Here is a 25,731-nt window from a genome sequence, read left to right as displayed (position 1 = left end):
ATTTCAGATAATATGAGATTTGCCCATCTCACTGAAGACTATCTAAAGATATAGTACCTTTTAAGAGCAATCTTGAGTCAGAGAAAGCCATGACTCCTAGAACAAAATAAATTATATTTAATTTCATGCTTTCAAATAACTATCAAAGATAAACTTTGTAACTCAAAAGTTTTGAAGTTTCCCCATACTCACCATGCAGTCAGTGAGCCTCTTAGACATCTTTCATCAGGTGATAAAGCCATCTATCATCATATTTGAATACAATAGTTAATCATTGAATGAGAAATACTGTGTGCTCTAATAGGCTAATTATTATTAAATACACATTTTAACCCACTGTGTGACCAAAATTATTGAATTTAATAATTAATTTCTTTGATTGTGGTTGCAACTTGCATTTCAGAATAAAGTGTTGATATTGGCAGAAAAAAAAGTACCCTAACAACTATAGGTATTATTGGTACTTGTGGACTCCAAATTTCCTGTGTTATCTGCAGAAATTCTTAAGTCCTTGAAGAAAGCTGAGCTTACTAACTGCTGAGCTGCTCTTGAACCTCACAGGAAAGCTAAGGACACACACCCTCACAAATGCCCGCTTAGAAGCACAAGAACCTCCTGCCTATTGCAGGCTTTCCAGTGCTTACCTTGACTGCTCCAGTCTTTCTAATCTCTCTTTTTCCTGTGAACTTGGAAAGGCTTACACAGCTTTGCCCAAGCATTTCATTTGAATCATTTCAGCATTTGATTTGTCACGTAGTATTTTATTCAAAACAGTTTGCTAGATAGCATACCAAATTCTGTATAATTATGACCAAACAGTCTGTAGTGAGGGCAACCACTGATAAGTTTAAATCCAAGGAATACAAACTGTGATTTTCCTTAAGATATGCGATTACCTTTTTAGAACTTGCAAAGAAGAGGGAGGATATATAAGACAACCAAATTCTGGTATCCAGTAAGACAATTTTTTAGTTGGTTAAAAGATATAGAAAGCACTACATACATACATTAGACACATGGCACAAGTCTCAATTATTAGTGCTGAACTGATAATTTTGAAGCCTACTTGCCTTCCTCATACAATACCCTGTCCTGTGTAGACCTTTCCTAGTCTTTTGAGGGAATACAAACATCCAACTCACCAGTTTTAAGAGCTTAGCATTTATATCTCAAGCTCCAATCACTACCTTAGCAACAAAGATATAACTATATACATTACAGTTAGAATTCATGTTTTTCGGGTTTCGTAACATTAAATTAGCCTAGCAAAATGAGTGAAAAAGCAATAGAGAGGCATTAGCTTTTGGTTTGGCAGTCAGCATTTACAGGGAAAGATGCATCTCAATATGATGTTGAAATCAGCAAAGCTGTTTCATTTAGGCTTACTGCAAGATGAGCTCTGTGGGGACTTCGCAGGTAGGTATTATGCTTGGAATTTGAATTCTACATATTTTAATGAAATTGCACAGCCTGAACATCACAATGAGTGAGCAGTCATATCAAACTGTGGAATTTGCAGCTTTCTCAATTACTTACATATAAAGGGAATTTTTCTGGGCAAAAATGTAAAACTGGTATAAGCAGCAACTGTGTTTGCAAAGAAAAGAGAACGTGCAGCTGATTTAAGTGTTTTGAACCCGTGGCTGAACCTATAAAGGGACTGACATAACAGGTGAGCAAGTACATCTCAAATGTTCACATTCTTTATGCACAGTGCTGTTCAGCAACTTCTCAGCTTCAGATGAGCAGGACTGTGAATCAAATCTGTGTTGAACTTGTCAGCAGCAGATGATCATATCTCTACACCAGCTTTATAACCATGGTCCAGCTGAGAGTTTGTAGGTTCAGCTAGTCTGCTATTTCAATGACAAATATGTGACCTAAGCACGATCCCAATGGCCCCTCCTATGAATCCTCAAAAACAAATGCTTGCTCTGACATTCCAACAACTGTTAAGAACTGGTTAATATTTTATTAACTTAAGGTCAGTAAGTTGCTTTGCCACATCGAAAACCCACTTCCCAGTTCCTGTGCAGAGTCACTTAATCGTGTCTGCCTGGTTTACAAATTAGAAGAGGTAACTGCTGAAAAGAATGCTACAGTAGATTATTACTTCTCTACTCTGCAGGAAATAGTTCCAGATTTTATTGAAGTGTCAGGTATAGAATAGGGCAATTTTTCTTTAAAAGGCAAAATTCTTGCATGATGTTTTGCTCATGCTTCTGCCATCTCTTCTACTCTAACCTTCTCACTTTGAGGTCAAGTTCAGAACTTATATTTGAGGCAGTATAAATTACATCTGTGTAAATAACGGTCACAGTTAACTCCCAGAAAGTCTCTTGTGTTATAATTTACCTAATAAGATGCAAAAGAAGAGGGATCTACATAGCTAAAACAATTCACAGAGAGACAAGAGAACATATAATTAACGTTGCCCTACCTGCTGTTAACTACAATAATTGCATTCCTTTCCCCACAACTGACAAGTATCACATCATATAGACAGCTTCAGTGATATGCAATTCCTGTTAAATTACCTCTGAACCTTAACCCTTAAAAATCTCTTTCTAGTATTTGACTGGTTTATTTCGTTTCTTCATCAGCCTAGAGTTTTCTGAATGAATGCTTACTACAGTCTATGGAAGTGCATACATATCACTATTCACAGGATACTAAATGTCAAAAACTCAATGTAAAAAATAGCCATAAATCAGAACCCAGAACATTAAAATTGTGAAAACAGACACAAAGCTGAATAAACTCAAAAGACAAAGGAGTCTCATTTTGGAAACCGACAACATGAAATATGAAAATACATGAAATTTTTCATCTCAAAATTGTAAAATAACTTTTCAGTTGTGCTGGTTTTGGCTGGGATAGAGTTAATTTTCTTTATAGTAGCTAGCATGGGGCTATGTTTTGGATTTGTGCTGAAAACAGTGTTGATAACACACTGATGTTTTAGTTGTTGCTGCACTAGTCAAGGACTTTTCAGCTTCCCATGCTCTGCCAGGTGCAGAAGAAGCTGGGAAGGGACACAGCCAGGATAGTTGATCCAAACTGACCAAAGGGCTATTCCATACCATGTGGCATCATACTCAGCATATAAAGCTGGGGAAGAAGAAGGAAGGGGGGACGTTTGGAGCGATGGCGTTTGTCTTCCCAAGGAACCGTTATGCATGATGGAGCCCTGCTTTCCTGGAGATGGCTGAACACCTGCCTGCTTCCCATGGGCAGGAGTGAATGAATTCCTTGTTTTGCTTTGCTTGTGTGCGCAGCTTTTGCTTTACTTATTAAACTGTCTTTATCTCAGCCCACGAGTTTTCTCACTTTTACTCTTCTGATTCTCTCCCCCATCCCACCGCGGGGGAGTGAGCAAGTGGCTGTGGGGGGCTTAGTTGCCAGCTGGGGTTAAACCACGACATCAGTACGAAAGCATCTTCAAGCATCTAACTTAGCTCCTTATGGATCAAAGAAATAAGTAAGTAAATACTATCTGCATATGCACTTCAAATAGGAATGTCACTCAAAAGATAAAAATAAGCAAGTTATTTATAGCACACGTTAATCACCATATTTAAATGGCAGATTACTTTGTGGCATGAGACATAAGCCTGTATTTACAGGGGGGGAAATTTTATAAGAATAGTTTTTTCTGAGATAGTTAAATTTGCAGTAATCAGCCTCAAGTCTCTCTTGTTCCACTTTTTATCCCAACACATCCAAAACAAAAGCTGTATTATACTGAAGATGTGGAAAGGCCAATAAGAAAATCAACCACACCGAACATTTAATGAGCTAAAACAAAAACCTGTGTAAAAGATTTATCTGTGGTAACAAGAACAAGAGGGGGTGTTGGACAATGCAGACACCAGTATCAGGATTGTTATGACAATAGCCTTCAGTGGAGCACACTACTTACAATAAGATTCAGAAAGCTACTACTAAATACAGAGATGAATAACTGGAGGAATAGAGGGATAAGACTTGGCAGGGAGTAGAGGGAAGCACAGTGCAGTAATGGTGAATCTTCACAGTGACTTTATATTGTTAACTATTCATACAGTAAACTTTTCATGGCTGCCTTTCTTTCCTCTTTCTGCAAAAATCCTGGGGCTGTTCTTAAGCATTTAGAACAATACATATATTTAAGATTTATAGCCTGAAGTTTGGCCCTATTTATCTTACTCAGGTGAGCAGTCCAACTAAGCCCAGGGGAGGTGCAAGAAAAATGTTCTCCTTCACAATGACGCAAGAAACAACAGCTGACTTTAACTGTAGGACAGGGTAGAGAATACTACATATAGGTAAAACTGTCAACTTCAGATTTTTCTTAACAAAACAAAAACCACTTATAATAAGAGCATAGCTAACTTCTGGAACTAACCTGAACATGATTCTCACTAAATGTTTTTTGTGATTACATTCTCAAGGGTTAAAGCCTCATTTAAAACATACTGTGATGCAGGAAGTCAGACAATATCTCCCAATTGAATCCAGCAGGGTTACAAAGACACATTTCATATTCATAAGTGTGTTGAAATATTTTACTTTTCTTAAACTGCAAATATTTGAAGAAATGTAGATAAACATATTTCAAATTCACAGCACTTTCTCAAATATGAAGTAGCAGATTAACGAAATGTCAGAACATCCTCAGCTTCAAAAAGTGCTCTACCATTTTAGGTAGAGATTATCTAGGAAAAAAAAAAAGATCATCACAGCCTCTTACGATCACACTTCTCAACTGCTGATGTATTCAGAATATCAGCTTGTAAACTGCTCCCATCTTTAAAGATAAAACAAGCTTTTGCAAGTCATACTAACCTTTGCAAAATACCAGTTAAGATTACTTCATAGTCTGGAGGAGGCTGAGGGAGGAAAAGAGGGGAAGGGAATCACGGTATGGAGGCTGTATGCTGTGTGTTCTCTGAGCTTTGTACAAGTTGAAAGGCCAGCTGTGAGAGAAGATTTCTGGCTTGGTTCAAAACCATGTGCTTTTATAGCAAATGTACAAGCCAATATCCTTACACATCAATCACAGTCCATCCTAAACCACCACCTATTCCATAAAGACAAAAGGTATAACAAACTTAACAGAAACAATTGAGAGATTTAAAAAAATGCAACTTCCTCAATTGAATTACACACAGAAAGTGGTTATCTAACAATAGTACCTTCCTGCTGTACTCTGCGTCACCTGGAGGACACTAGTGCAGATCAGGGAAATTACAACAGTATCAAAGTAGGACAATAACCAGAACTGTTGTCTTAAACACTCAACAAAAAAAAATGGTAAAAGATGGAGCAATAATTCAGAATTCAGTTGAAGAAAAGCATCTGAGTAAGAGCTGTTTTTTCAGCATAAGGTTAACTATTAATTTGAATGAATGTCTCACTACTCAAAACTTCACTGTTTGTAAAGTTTTTCACTTTTCCTCTCTCTAAATCTAGCACAGTTCCTCCTGTTTTTTAACGTGCCAATCATCTGGGGTCTGACTACAAAACGAAAGGTCTCTCCATACACCCAGGAATGATGAGGCAGTACCCAGAGCTAATGTCATATTTTCCCCCTTTGCAGATGAAACTGCAGCCTCAAATAAAATCAGGTTCAAGCATAAAAAATGTCCACAGTATGGAAGAGGGAACAGATTATATATTTCTTCAAAGAAATTACTACCAAACTACTGACCATACGAAAGAGTTGTACTAGTAGGACCTAACAGACCCTACAAAAAGGGGCTAATTATAAACTATCCTTGACTCTAGACTGTGATCGCTCTACTCTTAGATTTTTTTTATTAATTCAATTCAACATGATTTTGCTACTAGTACTCCCATTAAAAAGTTTAAAATAAAAACTACACACCCCACATTTTACAGACATAAGTGTCAATTACATCTCTTGACACCCCTATACAAGGGATTACATACTGACAGACTGATCACATAGAAGATGCAGCACTACACAGTGCAGACCCATCAATCTCAGAAGCTTTGTCATCTCATTTCAAGTTTCTAACTAATAAACACTATTCCAAAATTAATACCTAAAACGTGTCCTGCTGAGAGTTTATAACATGTAAAGAAAAGAAGCATGATTCTTCTGATCACAGTCAACCCAAAGATCACACCACCAATACAGCCGTAGTCATGAGGCCCAGGGAGGAAAAAATACAGATTGCCAGAAAAGAATCTGATCTTTTCCATCACAAGTTAAACCCATAATATTTGCAGTATTTGCTACCAAAAATGTGCTAAGCTATAGTAACTATCAACATATAGATTTCTTTTAAATAAATAAATATATCAGGCTCCACATGAAGTACGAGAAGAATTCTTAAGTGAAAGTGATACATGGCTTCTGGACAATAACCATTATTTCATACTTTGTCCCGTATAGTTTGTTAAAATACAAGTGCCAACTAAATGATTATTCAGACAAGCTGGTATTTCTTTCAACAGTGCTGTAGTTTATATCAAATGAAAAATTTGGATTCAGTTCTGCCTTGAAACACATGCAGTCAGTGATGGCAGAATCCTAAAAAACCAGCACAAGTCATTTATGTTCCATCAGGAATGGACATTCCCAGAAGGGGATACACTGTGGCATTCAGATAAAAAGAGCAGCTATAAATACAGGTGATTTAAAAAAAAAAAAAAAAAGACTATTTAGTGGATTTTTACAACAGGGTTTTACAAATTAAAACCAAAGCAAATGCTTTATCACACACATTCCAATGCAAGCCAGAGTAGCAAATAAGGAAAAACAAAAAAACAGAAAAGAAAAAAATTTCAGTTTCAGTAATCAGCCCCCAAATATTTAGAAGCAGATGGGCATCTACAGAGTGTAGAAGGTGTGATTTCTCTCCTTTACACAGCTGCTAGTACTGCAGAGAAAACAATGTTGTTTAGTGTTTCATACCTTACACATAAAGCGTGTCTAATGGTTCTGATTTTATGCATAAAAAAATGAAAATTTCATGCAGCTGCTTCTCAATTACGCATCTGGTTATTGTTTTGCAGCTGCAAAACTACCTTGAAGAACAATAAAATATGGTGTGACAAGTCTGGAATAAATACCAGCAGTCATCTCGCACCTTCCTTGTGAAATGTTGCATTTTTTACCACCTGTTAAAATTCCTGATTCTAGAGCTATGGCTTCTGTCACCTCCTTCTTTTATAAACAAAAATCCACTAATATATTTAACACAACTGAAATTTGTAAATGACTGCTTTCTATGGCACACATTAAATATAAAATTCAGCACCCCATTTCTAGCGTATTTTTTACTTTGTGTTGTTACTTCCAAGTAGCTATTTTGGTAATTTGATCAGAAATCCAACACAGAGAACAATAAGTCAGCACAACATTAGTGTCAAACATCTGAAATGAGATTTTGATTTGTTAGCCCCCTAGCCATTACTCATATTACTATAAATCTATTGAATATGAAGACATTTGGTGACGAAGAATGGTTATAAAATACCCAACTATTGTAAGCAGTCTGAAGCTTGCATTCACTGACTCACACTCGGCATGTAATTTTCAAACAAAGGGACCAGATAAGAAAAACAAAACAGATTTGTTTTTCATAACAATGCATTTGAAATTAATTATTTCTGTGATTCCTCATGAGATGGAGGGTCCTTCAAAGAACTTCCACATCTAAAATATTAAAAAAGCAACAATTTGTAATTTAACTTGAAACAGAAAGGCTCAACTTGAAACACCACAATATGCAGTGGTAAGCTTCAACAAAATCTTTTATTAATTTTTTTTTTCAAAAAAAAAAAAAAAACCCTCAAAATCACAGTCAGGCAAGCTGGAAGTTTTTCTGCCTGTTTTTCTGGCATGCAGGATGCAACACATGTGGCCATTACCAACAAATGCATGTGCTGTTAGACAGCTGCCTATTTTTCACATGGGCGCCAAGGGCTTATGTGAAAAAACGTTGCTAAGCTGAAGAGGAGGAATGAGGCATGCAGTAAAGCTACGCAAGAGACCCCTTGCAGGGTTTACCAAGGATAATGCACTGCTTAAATACTGCTGTGCTTAAAATTTTGCCACTTCTCAGCAGCCTCTGTGAAATAAAGTTTCTTAGCACGAAACCCAGAGGAAGAAGGGGAGCAAGGCAGAGGGAGAACAAGCAGGAATTACAAGATTCAAAACCAACCAAAACACATACCTAAAGAGGAGAAAGCAGTAGTATTTTAGGGCTCATGTCAAGGGGAAAAAGGTCCTGCTACACAGCAGTGCAAACAGCCGTTCTGTATGAAATCCTCAAATGGAAACCCTAATTCCAACTTAATTGTGCCTTTGTGTGGTTTAGCTTCCAAGACGGATTAAGTTAGAGCACCTAAAAGCAATTTGAGAGCAAATGAAGAACATCCATAAAAAGAGCTACTATCAAGTATGTACTATACTCCAGCTTTACACTATAGCTGTATCACAGCAAATTCGCCATGACTTTAACAAAATCCTTAGTAAAGCAGGTTTCAGTGAATACAACCCTTTAACACCTTTCCTAACTCCTCTGATTTTCTATGACTTTTTTCAGCTAGTAGATGGGGTAAATAAATAGGATCACTGACATATTGATTATTAAGCCTCCCACAAAAAAAGAATTTAAACAACAGTAGCATACAAGGCATTGCCTTCATAACTTTTATTCTAGTTTATTATTTTCATAATTTTCAGACATGAGTGAGGTTTTTAAAATTGTTGGCATAACAATTAAATTTGGAAAATTTTTCCAAAAATCAAACCATTTCAAAGTGGAAAAATACAGAAAAAATGTTATTCGAACTGTTAGCAATCATTATTTGTTTTCTGATCATACACAGACACATTAATTTCTATGACCACTATGTCAAGTAAATGGTGGTCTAAGCAAAGCACTTCAAGCAAAAAAAAAAAAAATACGCACACAGACATACAGTGGCTTTTAGCAGTACACAACTGCTAAATATTTGTTTTAAGAAGGTTAAGATACAACTGACTGTTTAGCATGAAAAAAGGAAGAGGCTTTTCTCAATCACAACTCATAAGGTGGAAGATGGCATTAGGAAGAAACAAGAGAATGGATACAATGAGTGGAAACAATGAGGAAAGGGCTCTAAGAAAGAATAGGAAACTGGACAAGGGACAGAAAGAGATTAAAACCATAAATGATGGCAAATTTTGTGGAGCTTTGAAATGGATGCGTTCAAGAGGTGCCTATGAAGACTAGGAGTAACAGTATTAACAAGTATTTCCTATTACTGAGAAGTTGCAGGAAAATGCAGATTCCCTCTAGTCTTAGATTTCACCACTCAGACAAGGCAAAAAAACATTAACTGAAAACCTGCTAAAAGGAATAGAGAAACACTCACGCTCAGTACTGCTGAACGTGGTCCAAAGGCAGCTCATCCACCACGAGCTTTCTGTTAAATTTAAAAGGTTGTTTTCTAAATACTTACCCATTTGAGAATAGAATCATATTAGTCAATAACTTATGGCATTATTTTGCCTGTAAGGATAGTTTCAGAAAGCCATAATTTAAGTATAAAGAACTTTAATAAAAGCTGTCAGAGAAAGTAAGAGGACTTATGGGAGAGCTGTTCCTTAACAGCGAGCAAGTTCTGCGCGTACAGCTCCATGGAACACTATTTCAGCAACATGTGATTTTTCAACATATGCAGAAAAGCATAATCCAAGAGGCTCTAAAAAATAACTAGTTATAACCACTAAGTACATAGGGTTTTTTGAGAAATAACTCATTATGCACAGGTGAAAAATTATTACTACACAGCAAACCATACAATGGAAAGAAACATGGAAATCACAGAAATGCTGAAGGAGGCAATTCCTCTCCTAGCTATCCTGACGGAGAGAAGAAAAAAGGAATTAAATCATGTAAGCAAAGCACATCATGACACTAAAAAAAGATCAGCTAAGTAGCCAACAAACTCAAAGACTGAGGAGTAAATTAAGTGACTTAAAGATAACTTTAACAACAGAGCTGGTCTGTACAGGATACTCATAGAAAAGCTATTCCTGGTATAACAAAAGAGAACCTAAATTCACATTTCTAATATCCTCAGAAACATCAGGTTCAAGGATCTTTTTCATTTTTCCTAACATAAAAGCTTAGATTAAATGGAGACAGCATTATCACCAACAATTTCTTCATAATCTATACAAAAAAGGACATTATCAAGCTAAAAATCAATGTTTGATCCCTTCTAAACATATGTTGCTTTCAAGTGGTTTTCCCAACTTCTATTGAAGAGATGAACTTTCAGATAAGGAATCTAAAACAGCATCTAAAAATGCAGCCTTCCATCTAAATTAAGCGTAGCTAAGGGAAAAAACCCAGCAGGCTGAGATAGGAAGTAGACTGGTGATCACATGACTGAAAACTCTTTCAATATTCTAAAAAATGGTGAATAACAGGTGACAGGTAAATGACCTCATGGAAAGAGGCTTCAATAAACCTCTTCTGTTCTTTATAAAATTCATGTTTACCTCTCCAGCCTGATATAAAAAGCATGCCTTTAGTCCAAAGCTGAATTTTATGAGTTCCCTCATGCATAAGGCAATAGAAATAGGATATGCAGAGACTATATTTTGTTATACATTTTTTTAAAGAAGAGTGAATAAAAGCCTTGCACTCAATTCAATTGCATTTCTCTGTGATAGAGTGTGAACACTGCGCCTGAGTGATTCTTAAATGTAATGAAACACTCTAAGTGGCAATGGGCAGCACTCTTACTGCTTTTGTTAAAAAATCAGAAAAAGAAACGCATGCCAAGCTTCCAGCATCCATTTAGGATTGTCAGCATTTTCAACCACCTCTAAGTTCTCTACCGATTCAAAGAGCCAATTGACAGAACATAGTAACACCCTCCAGCATAATTATAATCCCACTCAGCTTTGTCCACCTACTTGTTTAAAATGATGGTTCCCTTAATAACGTTTCCATCAGGCAGAACATAAAGAACAGTGCACGAGCTGAAGCAGACTTAAGGGCCTCTGGTGGGGAAGGCTAAAGAAAATGATGGACCCTGAAATGATGCACAGTGCATCTGCCCAATACAAGCAATGAAAATGCACACACCCTAGTAGTCTAGCTATATGTATGCATATGTAAGGATTTTTTTCCTTATATCAGTACTACAGTATGAAGAAAAGAAATAGCAAGAAAGGAAATGCCTTCTCCAGCTAAACAAGCCCTTAATGTACTACTGCGTTAAGTGAGAATCACATCAGAAGACTTGTGAGTTAATGCAGGAACAGCCAGATGATCTTACATTTCAGACAAAAACTCGGCTCCCAAATATTTCACTTTGTTCTGTTAAATAGCTGCACTAGAACTGTAAGAACTTGTTTACAGGTTGTGTTCCTTCAGATGGCAGATCAAGCAATGCCATACTGTTGTAGCTAAACAGCACAACGTCTTTTCCTTTCCTCTCTTGAAAAGCTAGGAATTTTAACATGAAACATAAAACAGTTTGTGACTGCATTTCTTGCTATTCTGTACATACCACGTTCTCTACAAGAGTTACACCTGAAAATTGCTTAGCATGTAAAAGGCAATGAATTCCCTGGGGCCTAATTCTGTATTTCCTTATTGTGTACAACTTCTTTTGAAGTCAATACTAGTGATGTCATTTTAATTTTCTTCACATCTGCCATTCTTATCTTAGAAGAAAAAAACCCAATCCTTTAATTCCATTAAAAATTCCTTGTAGACTGCCTTTTGTGCTGCTGGTAAGTTTTGAAAATCTTTCTGAAAAAATTAATATTCAGTGTATATATTAATAAAAATAGAGTAACAGAGGAAATGAGCACACCATAACAAAACTGCTGATACTGGATAAAGGCAAACCTTCTCAAGAACACATGCATTAACACTTTCCTGACAAGTGAAGACAGCAGCAAAAATGATCTGATCCCATCTCTTTCCATTGCATCAACAGGAAATCCAACAATAGCAAAATCAGTGACCCCAGGCACTGCAGCAGTACAGACAGCTCTGTCAAGCCTGTAGTATTCAGTGAAGTTGTGAAATTAATTTCTGAATACCACACTTTGTAAAGACTTCCATGTCAGAAATTTCTATCCCTTTATGTGTAACCCTTTGTCACACACACAGACCCATGTGAGTGATGTAATGCTGTAAGATTATAAAGGAAAATAATTGTTTATCCTGTATTCATGATGACAGGTCTATAGAAAGAACCTCCTTTCACAAGAAAAATACTAAACCTTTGACTTTCAAGTTTTGACAGCTTTATTCTGTTTTTATCTTAAAAATACGTTGGCAAGTATCCTTTCTTGTTTGCAGAAGCTAAAGTTAAGGACAGCTGCAATGTTGCATGCAGTATCTAAAACACCAGTTTTTTGAGCAGGACTTGGCAGGGGTGATTAGCCTCTCCTTTCACCATCTTTTACTGCAGAATGCCTGTCTAGCAAGAAGATTCCAAAGCTGTCTCCATTGGTTATTTTATTTTGCGATATTTTGTGCCTCCTGTAGGCTGAAGTTTTTTGTTTCGCCCGTAACTTTTCACTTTGTGTGGCTGCATATTCAGAAGATGGCAGCCCATATCAAATTGTGCAGATAAACCTGAGTGACAGAGATACTACTAGTCTGAAGGATCATAAAGAAGATAAATCTGATGAAATCTTGGAACAACAACGACCACAGTAGCAAAACTTGTGTTCTTGATGCTTAGTTTTCAAAGTGCATGTTAGAAGTACAATGACAGCACACTATCAGAGTGATTACGAGGATGTTGTTAATTATTTAGTGGATCAATGGAGTGTCAATCATTTCAACATGAAACAGCTTCCACACTATAAGCCACAATTCTTTAATGCCCAGTAATGCAGCATGGTTGAATGCAATTACATAAAATGAAGAAAGGTACCACTGACCTACAGTTTTTGAAGTGTTAATAAGCCAATGCACTTAAAATACATACTATTTACCTGATAAAGGTTGATCAGCAAATAATTTTTGGTTTTAGATTTTACTTTTGATTATTTAAATTTCAACACAGGTTTTTTTATAGACCAATATTTCTGTGATTTGCAAAGCAAGCAAGCTACAGAGGTTATTTAAAATAAATCTGGCATCATAAAACAGAAGAGGTTCACTGCCTTTAATGGAGTAATTTATTTCTGCAAATAGTTACAGAGATCAAGAATAGTAATAGTTATTGGATAGACCAATCCATTTGTGAGTTCAATCATGAAGAGGAGAGTTTAAGTGCTGTAAGATTAGTGAAAAACCTGCCACAGCTTCAGTTAGCATTTCTTTATTTTTCTCAGACATCTAGACATGAGGAAACCCTCCAATTTTATGAGCTTTGCTTTGTGTCAGCATTTTTTATTTTGCACTGCCAAATGACCATAACAGTTGCATTTAATGTTTTTGTTTCAAATATATTTCCAAGTATACTGGTTGTCAGAAAAAGGTTTTGATTACTGAAAAATGTATCACCTTAATAAAGTTAGAGATATAGCAAGCCATTATGCTAACCCTATTCAGCTACTTGAGGTCCGATGAGATATTTGATATAAGTTGTGTTAATTTACTTTCCAGTGTGCAAAACTAAAATGCGTTTAACTGTCTTGTGCATTATGTAAAACATAAAACAAAAAAAATTTCCTGTTACTACACAATTAGACTACAATAATGTCTGTTCTCTGGCATTTTGATGTATGATATATTAACAAAAGCTAAATGAAAAGAGGAAAACTATGCAAACTACTATTAACTTTAAAAAGTAGAAAACTTCTTTCAGAGTTAGAATTGGGTGACAAATGTACTTGAACGTATTTCCTTTTGAGAGAAAAGGTATTACATAAATTCATTTCTGACCCACATGATTATCTTATGTTCACCACACTAAAATGAGGATGTTGTCAGAGAACCAAAATGAAGTTCCAGAAGCATGGTGTTCTCTCCCAGCCACTGTCAAGTCCTTTTGTGACGGTAGGTAACAACTCACCTTTTTTCTCCATATGGACAAACATACATGTGAACAAATATACATGTATATAATTCTCTCATACATATTTTATTTCTTCATAGAATCACAGAACAGTTGAGGTTGCAAGGACCTCTGGAGATCATCTAGTCCAACCTACCAGCTCAAAGCAGGGTCAGGCAAAGAGGACTGTGTCCACCTGGGTTCTGAACATATTTTAAAATGGAGAGTCCACAACCTTTTTCTTCCTTTGCTTTTCAATAGAGCAAATTTTTATTTGAAAACATCTTTTTATGAACAAGTTCATTTACTTCAGTTCCTTAAGTTATATCAAGTATACAACAAATAATTTTCCCCAGCAGCCATTCATGATGTTATTCTGAATTATTCAAAATTACATAAATAATGTTAAAGACTTAATATTACATGCTGCATACAAAACATTTTAGAAATAAAGTTCTAAAGAAATATTGCTGTTATAAACTGTTGTTCACATTTGAAACTAAGCATCTATTTATTGTCTGGATACTATATCAAACCTTTTCAATAAGCATCAATTTGAAGATTGTATACAACTTATTAGAAAGCAATTTATTTTCCTGACTGCTATCTTGTGAAGCAGATTCCTCCCATTATCAGTCAACTTACTTAGTCTCTGAGCAGCCTCCAGGGCATCATTTGCAGAATCAGCTACAAAGAATCTCTGAACTGTAACCCCATGGTCTGCCATTAGTTTTTTGCTTTGGTATTCCTGCAGGTTCAGCCATCGTCTAGGGGTTAATTGAACAGCCTAGAAAAATGAGAGGAGAAAAATAACATAATGCTCATTAAGAACAGTTCATGAGACAGCCAACTGAGCTCTTCAGCCTTGTGGTTATCTCAAACCAGCAGTTAAACAACACTGTTTCAGAGAAAAGGTAAAATACGTATTGATTTACCTAAGTGCCTTTTCTTAACATTTGAGCATTCAAAGTACTCTGAAAGCTACAGATATTTTTTAAAAGCTACACAAGGCTCACTGGGTGATCTTGTCTAGACAAAATGTCTTGCATTTAATATCAATGCAGATTGGCAAGCTTGGCTTGAACTTTAAAGTCTATTTATGTTTTTATGTTATCCTGTGCTACAGAAATACTAACAGACCATTACCTTAAACCAAATTCATTGTTACATATTAAATATCCTTATTTACACTATTTTTTTTTATATAATTCTTCCCTATAAAATTATTTCTACTGATTCTATGCATTTATTGCAGCACATCTGAGAAGAAAAACAACTGAAATGGAATTAGCATCATCTTGTTGGAAATTATATACTAATATATGTATTTTCAGTGGTCTGTTATCTATGTTTAGTTGGTTGCACTTCTAAACATATTTTGTTGAGGATGCTAGCACAACCATGTCAGCCATGCAAGGACAAAAGCAGCGGGAGAAGAATTTACCTTCCATTCTCAACATGACAGTTTAGATGCTTGCGTGTGCATATATACATGTATATATATAACGGATACAATGATATGGCAACCTTACACACACATAAAGACATCACATTAGCTTGTCTTGGCAGTAAACATTGAGTATAGACACTATAAAAGTCATAGGATCATTAGTGAATGATTTTCAGAAAAGACACATTCTCCACCCAGGATAAATTGTTACAGACAAAAGCAATAATCAAGGAGCTGTCACTGACTCCTGGCAATGGTATAATGGCAAAGGTGGCACTGACTCCTGGCAACAGTATAATACCATTTTGTGCCAGCAAAAGATGCTCTTCCCACATGGAGAGACGAACTGTTGTTCTACTGGCAGACAGCCCACAATCAATTCTTGTTTTCTTCTGAAGTAAGGAGCACAGTATGCAAGCTAGCACTATATATTAAGATACGTTAGACAAAGAGGTTTGTTTATGATACTAATACTTTGATCTCTAACAGCATCATAAAAAATATTACCCTAATGCAACTTTATACTGAAAGCAGAAAAACTCCATGCTAAAGTCTTTCAATAATACATACCCTTTTCACAATACTAGAATTTTAAATGTTGTGTTGTATCAAAAGCAAACCTGTCTGTTCCTACTTAGAAACATAGCACAAAAGATTGATGCATAAAGAAAATACAAAACCCATCTTTTACAGTATATAACCACGTTTTCTGTAAAAGTGACTCCCACAGAACTTAAACAGTTACAAATAGCTCAATGACACATTTTAAATTATTTTAACCACAACCTGGTTAACAGATTTTTAGAAGAATAAAACGACATATTGTCAGTATGCTCTATGGCTATCTCTAATTCTAGGCATCATACAGGCACCTCAGTATGTTTTATATTCCACCATGTTATTCAGAGACAATATGTTATTACATTTATGCAATGCCTTCAAATGTAGGGTCAAAATTTAAAGTCATTTTCATAATTGTTGACATTTAATTTGCTTTCCTATGATAAGATCTCTGTTAGGCTCTAACAGCTATTACTTCATGATCATTTCCACAAAGGGATTAACACTAAGAGCCAAGAGGGACCCTGAAGGTAAATTCTAGCCTCATATAAAAAAAGACCAGATAATTTCAACCAAAAGCTGATGCCACAAGCCCATAGTTTCTATCAAGCTACAGCAGTACTTTTAACGTGACTGGAGAAGATACCACTTTTAACCCTGAAAATCATTAACCTTCTCTTTTTCATTGTTTCTCTAAAGACTACCTCATAATAACAATATTACTATTATTATTATGATGACTTCAGAATACATCATTATTGATACATGCATATAATCCACACATACACCCCGAAGAGAAGCATCACCTGAATCTGCACAGGCAGCCAGGAGTCTACTAACATGTTATTTGACCCCTACCATAAGACTAAAATACATTTCCAAAAGCCCCCTCTTTCAGCTGTAAGCAGCAGCAAAAGAACGAACATCCCAGCAGTGATCAGAAGCCAACCACATTTGCAGAGGGAGGGAGGGGAGGAAGGAGGAAAAACCAATACACATCTCCATCCTACTAACTGGCTTTCAGCTGTTCTGCTCTAGTTAAAAGTTGTGTCTGATGTGTGCACTCCCTCCTCAACGCCCAGAGCTACAGCAGGAGAACATCTACAAAGACATTTCTCAATCCATTTCTCGTGAGCAACAAGGAATCTACCAATCTGACTTCCAGGGTTCAGAAAAATAAGCTCACACCTTTAGTTAAAGTGGATTGATTTATATCAAAATAAAAAAAAATAATCATGAATTCTAATTTAAATCTGAAAGGAAGAAACCTTAATTTAAACAATCAATTACACTCAAATTCTGTATCTGTACTTTCCAGAGGAAAGGTTAATTCTCCTTAGCTGGAAGTTGATTTGAAACAAAGAATAAGTCTATGCTATGTTTGACAGCACTTTTTGCTCATCTGTTATATATTTATAAACCTTATAGATACAGTTCTTTATTTTTATATTATGTAATCTTGTATTTACTAGGAGCCAAAAGATCTTGGCTCCTAGTGTCAAGCTGATCTTGGATAGAATTAAGTAAATACAAAAAAACCAATGGTGAAGTTGGTGTATTAAATAAAAAGCTGAGTTAAAAGTTTTACTAAGGATTTCTCCCATACATAAGTATGTTTACTTATAACTTATTTTTCTCTTATGCTTAAGTCTGTTTATTTACAACTAACTGGTTTATATCAATATTTCTACAGCTCAGTAATACAGCTGATAAAATTTTGGTCACTGGGTTTATAAATGAAGAACAAGTTTTCAAAACAGTTTTTATTCATCACTTAGAACAATAAATCAGTTTCACATGTATCTGTTACTAAGCTGATCTAAATCAAATAAAAAAGGAAAACATTGAAACCATCTTATTCTGAGGCAGACTTTTGTTGCTGTTGCTTGACAAAAATCTCTTTCAACAAAACTTGTTTTCAAATTTTCTGTTTGGGTAGGAATTCAGTAGTTACGGAATTTTCAATGCAGCACAGTGTGTCAGCTGACATTTCCCCTGTTAGTTCAAACCATCAAGGTTTAAGCAATAAGATCTTTTAAGGACTCTCTTACACAATACGGACTGCAAAGGGCTACCACCTAATAAAGGCCACCAGTGATAACTCACAACATGTGACAGATATGGAGCAGAGACAACAGCAAGAGAAGCAGCCAAAGTTCTGTTTATTTTATGAAGAAAGGTATTCTCCAGTGCCACCCATCTGGTGTGCCTCACTCCAGTGTTAACTCAGCTCCAGCCTAGTTAATGTATAAAGCAAGCCTAACAGCTCTAATGGGATCCTGCAATAAACTCTGTTCCCAACCACCCTCTTGGCATGTTACAAAAGGTATATATCAGTTTTACAACTTGAAAATATAACTCAAAACGTTCCACAGGGATACTCCAAATCATTGCTGAGATGTTAAAAAAAAATCATATTACATATGTATATATGCCCTGTATGCATAAGCATATGGACATAGGTCTGTTCTCTTATAAAAATTAAGGAATTAATATTAAGATATCATAATATTTCCTTCATAAATTATGAACCAGAGAGGTCTGAGGAACATAGATAGGAAATAACAGAATAATTCATTTGAAAGAACTGTCAAAGCGGTCCTAAGTGTGACGAAACGAAGATCTGTCCAAGAACTGTTGGCACAGAAAAGCAAAGCCCACAAATTTAAGGTTAGTAAACACGTACATTTTTTTTCCTCTCCTATATTATATGATACTAAGAGAGACCATCTTACTGAGTGCCACCTGAAGACTTTTAATCAAGACTTCCACAAAAGACAAACTCCTGGTTGTGAATGAACTACTCAATAAGATGAATTAGTACAGCCTACCACTGTATACAGGAGTACAATATATTTAAGAAACCAACTGTGACAAAGCCTGTATTAGAAGCTCTGAAGAGCAAGGAACATGAAAAACATGCTTTAAAGCACTTGCAATATACACACCATATGTCTTGAGAAGAGCAGGCAAAATAAAGCAGTTACAAGAGATGAAATAAAGCAAAAGCTTTGAATCTGTGAAGATGACTACTCTTTCAAGATCATGTTGCAAAATCAAAACAGTTGCAAACATATGCATTTTAGGCTTAAGGTACAAAAAAAGTGACCATGAGATGTCAGAAACGTGAGTAAACAGATGATTCCCTGAACTAGTTCCCAACTCAAAGATGTTCTGGTTGCAATAAATAAATATCTGAATGATTTAAAAGGGACAGCAATAAAAAGAATCAATTAGTACAAGAATCTTGAAAAATTCTTGCCAGATGAAGTTCCCAACCCTCTCAAATACATTTATACCAAGCATTCACAAGAATTTGAGATGGGCTTCAAATAGCATAAATTTCTTGGGCATCATAAATTTCCACACATCCTACAGATAAATATACACCTGAGATTGACCGTAGCAGTGCTACTGCACAAAGGTACAGCCTTAAGACAGCCTAGACAAGACTCTACAAAGTTTTGAAAGAAAGCTATTTCCCATACCTAGTCTTCTATAGGCAGCCATAATCCATCCCTTCCCCCTGAGATTTATTAGGGGGACACTTTAACATGGCACAGAATACAACTCCAGTGTCACATGCCTTTGTATTATTTATTTTCCCATTCTGCAGCTCTACTCTTGTCAACAATTTAATTGCTCTCAGCAGCATTAAACAGCACTACTAGATTCACAAATGCAGTCCTGTCTCTCGTGAAAGACAGACTGAGGAATTAGGTTGTAAATTACCATCAGAAAAATAATTTCAATCTGACGGGGGAAGCAAGTAAAAGGGAAAATAAAGCACAGGAAAGCAGAGGCTACGTTTTAAGAATTTCTGTTCATTATTGATTCTCACCACCTTCTGTTCCCAGCTTATTCCCTGCTTGAATACTTTTTATCTCCTCTCCCCACATACCAGCCAGAAAACCATACTGGAAAACACCGTACATCTCTCAAGTCTTTCCATGCAGCTTTGTCTACAGTTGAAACACAGTATGTTCCAACAGTTTAAGATGTATCTGTGTTTCATCTGTTCCTTTACTGCAAGATTGCACTTGAGTACAAGGAGTACACTGCGTCATGCCAGCCGGTGAAGAAGAGACTGGAAATAGTATGCGGACTTTAGTAAAACCTGACTCCCTATGTGACATCTTATGTTTCATCTTCATAAGATGACAGACAAGAACTAGAAAATTTTCCACTGGTGGTATTTTCCTCTTATCCTTAAGACGTTTTTGCTAGCCACAAAAAAAGTTTTAAAACATATTACTAAACTTACACATTCTCTTTACTGTAAATACACCTTAACCTTGGATATTAACTTCTTCTGTCAAGCTCTGAACAGCCGAAAGAAGGATTGTAGGCTTAAATACATATTTCTAAATCCTTTTTAGTGGCATTTTACTTCTTAGCATGTTAGCTACAGTTTCTATAACAAAGAAAAACTTAAAATCACTCCTGTGAGCTTAAATGAAAATCCAGACAGTAAGTCTTCATGGAATGAAGAGAAATTCAAACTAAAGGATTTAGTCTTTTGAAAGCAAGCTTTTATTAAAAGGCTAAAATAAATATCATCCATGGCTCTCCTGAAGACTTCCAACAGACCTTACATTACTACAAGAAAAAAAATAGCTTTCATACGAGCCCCTTCTGGGTTGTGTATTGATATATACGTTGTAGATGGAGAGTAGCTCTTATTTGAGACTTAGATACGCCAGATAAAGAAAAAACCAACCCTTTTAACTTATTTTAAATCACAAATAAGCTTTAAGAATATATCAGTTCATAAAACTAAGAAAAACATCACTAATAGCACACATCCATGTTTTTATATAGTTTATTATTTAAAACAATAAAGTTTTAAAGAGGAATTAAATTCTTCCTAATAAGATATTTCTTAAGATTAAATTTCTAACATAAGTGCTTATCAAAGAGATTAATATACTTAAATAGGACTCTCTTACAACTGATAACATTTCCTCAGGGCCTGACAACAGCATCAAAAATACCAAAACTCAACTAAATGAAACTCATCTGAACAGTAACATGAAGTGAGGTGATGGCAGAATTATTTAATCAAGTACAAGTTTCACACTGGATTCTCTCCTGCTGGCTAGAAATATTTGGCATTTTCCAAAAGCACAAAGAATTCGTATGGTTGGGGTTCACATCTAATGTCCTTTCCCTTCCCCAGTCTCCAAGATTTTTGTTACCACTAATATGGACCAAAGGTCTACAGACAGGCGAGGATTTCAGAAAAGTACTGTTACTAGTAATCGTGCATTTTATTCTCAACAAGCCTTCTGTTCAAAGTTACTTCTTTATATACCTAGATACCATGTTTGGTCCAATTACATATGTACAGTATCATTAAAATGAGTGGCATACACATCAAGAAATCAAACATCTCTTCTTGACCATCTTAACAAGGCCAGGTGTTGCATAACTGTATCAATGGCTTATTGACTACTGCTAGAGAAAAAAATTGATTGTTCACATAACCTGCATAATCTCTTATTTCCCACCTTTTTTTTGTTCATTTGGTTTTTGTATAAAATGCTAAATGCTCTGCACAAATAATGTATTTGGAGAGTAGTTGCATTAGATTCTTCCACTACTCAATTTGCCAATTCTTGAGCTGTCCCATGGCAACAAAAAATAATTTGCATTATTTGAATAATATGGGCTAAATATGAACAATGTAGTTTAACAGGATTGGAACTACAAGTACATTTTATAGCAGGCATCAACTTCAATATACATAAAAAAAGATTTAGAAAACATTGCAAACAAAGAGACTTCTTTGTCCTTTTATATATATGCAGCATTAACTACGTTGATGTGCAACATCTTTCAGATGACCCAGGAGGTATCTTTTGAGTGCTTGCTTTTGAAAAAAGAAGACACACACACAAAAACAGGTGAAACTCTCAAAGTATTCGCCAAGGAATTTGCAAATTGCATGTTAACTACCTCGGCAAAACTCTGCTCAGAAATAAATGTTCCATATAACCACAAAAAGAGAGCAGCATCAGTAATGCAAGCTTCATCAAACTAGACTACTGATTATTTCTTATCTGAACCTATATGCTCAGTATTAGCTCAGTATAATGTTTTTTCACTCTTTGGCCTCCCTGGTAAAACCACTAAGGTTGACTCCAAGACTGACAATTTCACATAAATACTGCCTTATAGCATGTATGCAGCAGGTACCAAATAGCACTGGAGCAGGTAAGATAAGCAGACAAGATAAGCAGACAAGCTTTAATAAACAGACAAGCAGAAAACACCACAATGACATGCATGCATATAAAAAAAACCCAAACAGTGACCTTCTGAAGCCAAATCAGCTCATAGCAGAGCCTTACAAGTAGCTGCGTCAGTAGAACAAATGAAGCTTGTGACGGGAACATTTTTAGCCCACAGTATTACCAACCACTGTAATTTTGCACTTATCCTTCAGCTCAATGATAAGCTACTACTACAAGATAGCATTCTTCCAAAAAGCAAAATAAAAGTAAAATAATTTTTGAAAATAGCAACAAGGGCTGGAGAACAGCGTTTTCAGGCAGACACCACTACCTACCTGTAGAATTCTAACTGTTAAGCACCACATATTTTCATTAAACATGAATTAATCGCTTAACACTCTTCCCTAACAAGTATATGAAGAAACTGTCAAAAAGAAGAACTGAAAGGTCAAGCCTGACAAACAACCAAAGAGTCAAATTATGACCTCTATTACAACCAAGACCTTTTGGTCTTAAGAAAATGAATTTCAAAAAATTTTGTGCCGTTTCATGCCTAATACCACATGGAACTACCTTGGCTAAGCATCTACAACTATTTCGCCATATCAAGTTCAGTGATAAAGTTTAGACAATTTCCCTAAAACAAACCCCTAACCTTAAATACTTATTCTCTCTTACCAAGCCTCTTCAGGTCAAATCTGTACTTTTGGAAAATGCCAAATAATTCTAGCTAGGGGAAGAGAATCGAGTGATAATCAGCACTATTAAAGAAAACAAAACCAACACCACCACTAAGCAAATTTCTAGGATAATTGAACATCCCTTGACACAGCTATATAATTTGAGCAGCTCTACTGTTTACATTAACCTAGCTTAATGCATTTTATTGCGTGACTGTTAAAAGGAAGACACACTTTAGTGACATCCAACATTCCCTTTTCATTCATAGTATGAATGGAAGCCAGTATTAACATCATCGAACAAAGATGGATCTCTTAAAAGCACCTGACAGTAAAGCTGGTCAAATAAATGCATACTACTTTCTTCCCCCTCTGCTGCACCACTGAAGTAATGTAGCTGGAACTATGCTAATAGATCCTGTGGCAGTGTAAAACAGCTCTACCAACACAAATTATCTCAGCATGAATGCAGATTGTATGTCAAACATGTATAGTATCAAGTTTTATAAATAGGGACTATATTGTAATGGTTATACTGGAAATAAGTCATTTAGGGAGAAAAACTGTGGTGTCTATGGGGAAGTCTTTTAGATGCATCCCGTACCCAAAATAAAAAGGAAGTGTGTTTATCTTATCTAAAATAAAAGCATTTAACCAAAAAAATCTATTTGCTTACCCAGCACATTCTACAGCATTCCAGTTTATTCCATTTGTGCGCTCTGATCTTTAATACAATTCCAAGCACATATGAAGGAAAACAGATACACAAAGATGGCAGTAATGAAACAGCATACCATTAATCAATATAAGAAATAAACCTTTATTATATTTATTGACATACAGGTACTGTAATTGACAAAGTTGTAGGAGAAGTACCTATCAAAAAGGAACCATCAGAAATACAACTAAATGGTGTACCTTCATATAAGCCACCTCAGGTACAGGTACATTTTATTAGGTCATATACTTGACATATACCACATAAGCCACTGAAAACAAACAAAAACACTTATGTCAGTACTGCCAGCAAACTGAAATAAAGAATAAGTATCCGTAGAGTTAGTCTGACAAGAAACAAAAGTTTAGAAAAAAGGCACGGCACTAAACAGAAAAAGTTTATCACAAATGTAGGTCGTAAAAAGCAAACATATAGAGATTACTACACTTTGTTCTGTATGAAAGCAAGTATTTCAAGCACAAAAGAAAATGGAAAGACTCATGGTAAGAGTGATCAGCTATAAGGTCTGCCACGTTAAGTCAAACCACACATCCCCTTCTCTCCAAAGATGATGAATGCCACATACCTATGGGTATATTATGAAAAACAGGACAGCAAATGTCCTTCCCAAGTAACGTCCTGCTGGCTACCACAAATCAATAGTTTTAATCTTCCAAAGCAGGAGTTAGCATCCAGACCATCCTATTTAAAAGCCACAGAGGAAACCATCTTCCATCAACATCCCAAACTGTTCACTTTAGATTGGATACAATATGGCAGTGAGGTCCCTCTGGTATCAGCAGAGACCATCAGCTTCATCCAACACTGAGCATTTTGATCAAAGTCTCAATCTAGACTTCTGTTATATATTTATAAAGGATAAAACTGATTCTGTGAGCTAGTTTAGGAAGAAGTCTTGAAGGTTTTCCTGACAAAAACAGTTTCCATACTTTTGTTCACAGCAGTTAAGAATTTTGTTATAGTTTGTATTAAAACACTGTAAGCAATCTTGACCTTAAGCATCAGCATTTGATTTTAAAATCTTCCACAGGTACAGCTGAAGACCCTTTAATAGGGTCTTTAATAGGTTCCATAATTTATTCCTACAAATGGTAATTCATTTTAACTGAATTAAAACAAAGCCAACACACAAACTCTAGTTAACAGTTATAAGCCTTTTATTTCCAAATTTATTACTTAAAATACACCACACCAAATATCTTGAACAGTAAAATGCAGTATGTCTCAGAGGAAAAAAAAAAATATATATATATCACACTTCCCAGTTCTTTAAGGGCTACGACATTTTGATCAATAAACTGTAGGGGCAATTTACTGTTTTATAGTACTGAACTGTATACTCACTTTTCAGAATGAGTGAGTTCTGTCGCTGCAATTGTTAAGGTTTATGTAACTCTCAACTTCAAATAAAATGAAAAATACCCCCACCCATGAAATATCTCTCTAGATCACTGTTTACTAAAGCTAGACAGCCTGTTCTGGTGGATAATTATTACTATTCCTAACAGCTATAAGACATCTTGTTTCAGAGAGTCAATGTTAAATAACTAAATGATTCTCTTCATAGGTGCAAAAAAAAAAAATAGAAAAATTGGGGGCTTGGTTATAAAAGGAGCACACAGTTAATGTTGTTATTAGGATTTCTACTGTTAAATTGTTTACAAAAATTAGACTCAGACAAACAGTTGAGAGGATGGCCAAGAGCATGGAAAGCACAAGTTTTGTTTAAGTATGCAAACTTTAAAAGTTTCAAAAGAGTGAAACAGGCAACCATTTCTGCTCAGAAGTCCACATTACTGAAAAGCTAGCTGTTATGTTGAGCGAGCAAATCTTGATAGCAAAGCCCAAAGTTAAATCCTATTTTGGAAAAATCTTTGCCCAGCATTGCCTTAATATTGTTTTTCAATTACTCAAATGAGCTTATTCAAAACAGCATTCTGTAGCCTCTGAAAACACTAATCCACCCTTAAGTCATGCTTAGACTGAAGGAGAAGTGTATCAGCTCAATCCATAGGCAGTTTAGTGACATTTAAATAGCAGCACACTCAAGCAATCGTCCAATTGCTCCCTGTGTGCTTCTGC

The 25,731-nt window shown here is 35.6% G+C and overlaps 1 protein-coding gene across 2 annotated transcripts in view; it reads right to left on the bottom strand.

Annotated features, from left to right (window-relative positions):
* SUCLG2 (succinate-CoA ligase GDP-forming subunit beta) overlaps nt 1–25,731 on the bottom strand; it is a 135,242-nt gene that overhangs the window by 95,735 nt on the left and 13,776 nt on the right. For both annotated transcript variants that reach the window (XM_072876271.1, XM_072876272.1), the window contains exon 2: nt 14,629–14,770. In XM_072876271.1, coding sequence (XP_072732372.1) covers nt 14,629–14,770 — 142 coding nt within the window. The remainder of the gene's footprint in view (nt 1–14,628; nt 14,771–25,731) is intronic.

The sequence above is a fragment of the Ciconia boyciana genome, chromosome 11 (genome assembly GCF_034638445.1).
Source record: "Ciconia boyciana chromosome 11, ASM3463844v1, whole genome shotgun sequence".
Classification (NCBI taxonomy): domain Eukaryota; kingdom Metazoa; phylum Chordata; class Aves; order Ciconiiformes; family Ciconiidae; genus Ciconia; species Ciconia boyciana.
The sequence above is the reverse complement of the archived record's forward strand: the minus strand, read 5'-3'. Positions and strand labels throughout refer to the sequence as shown.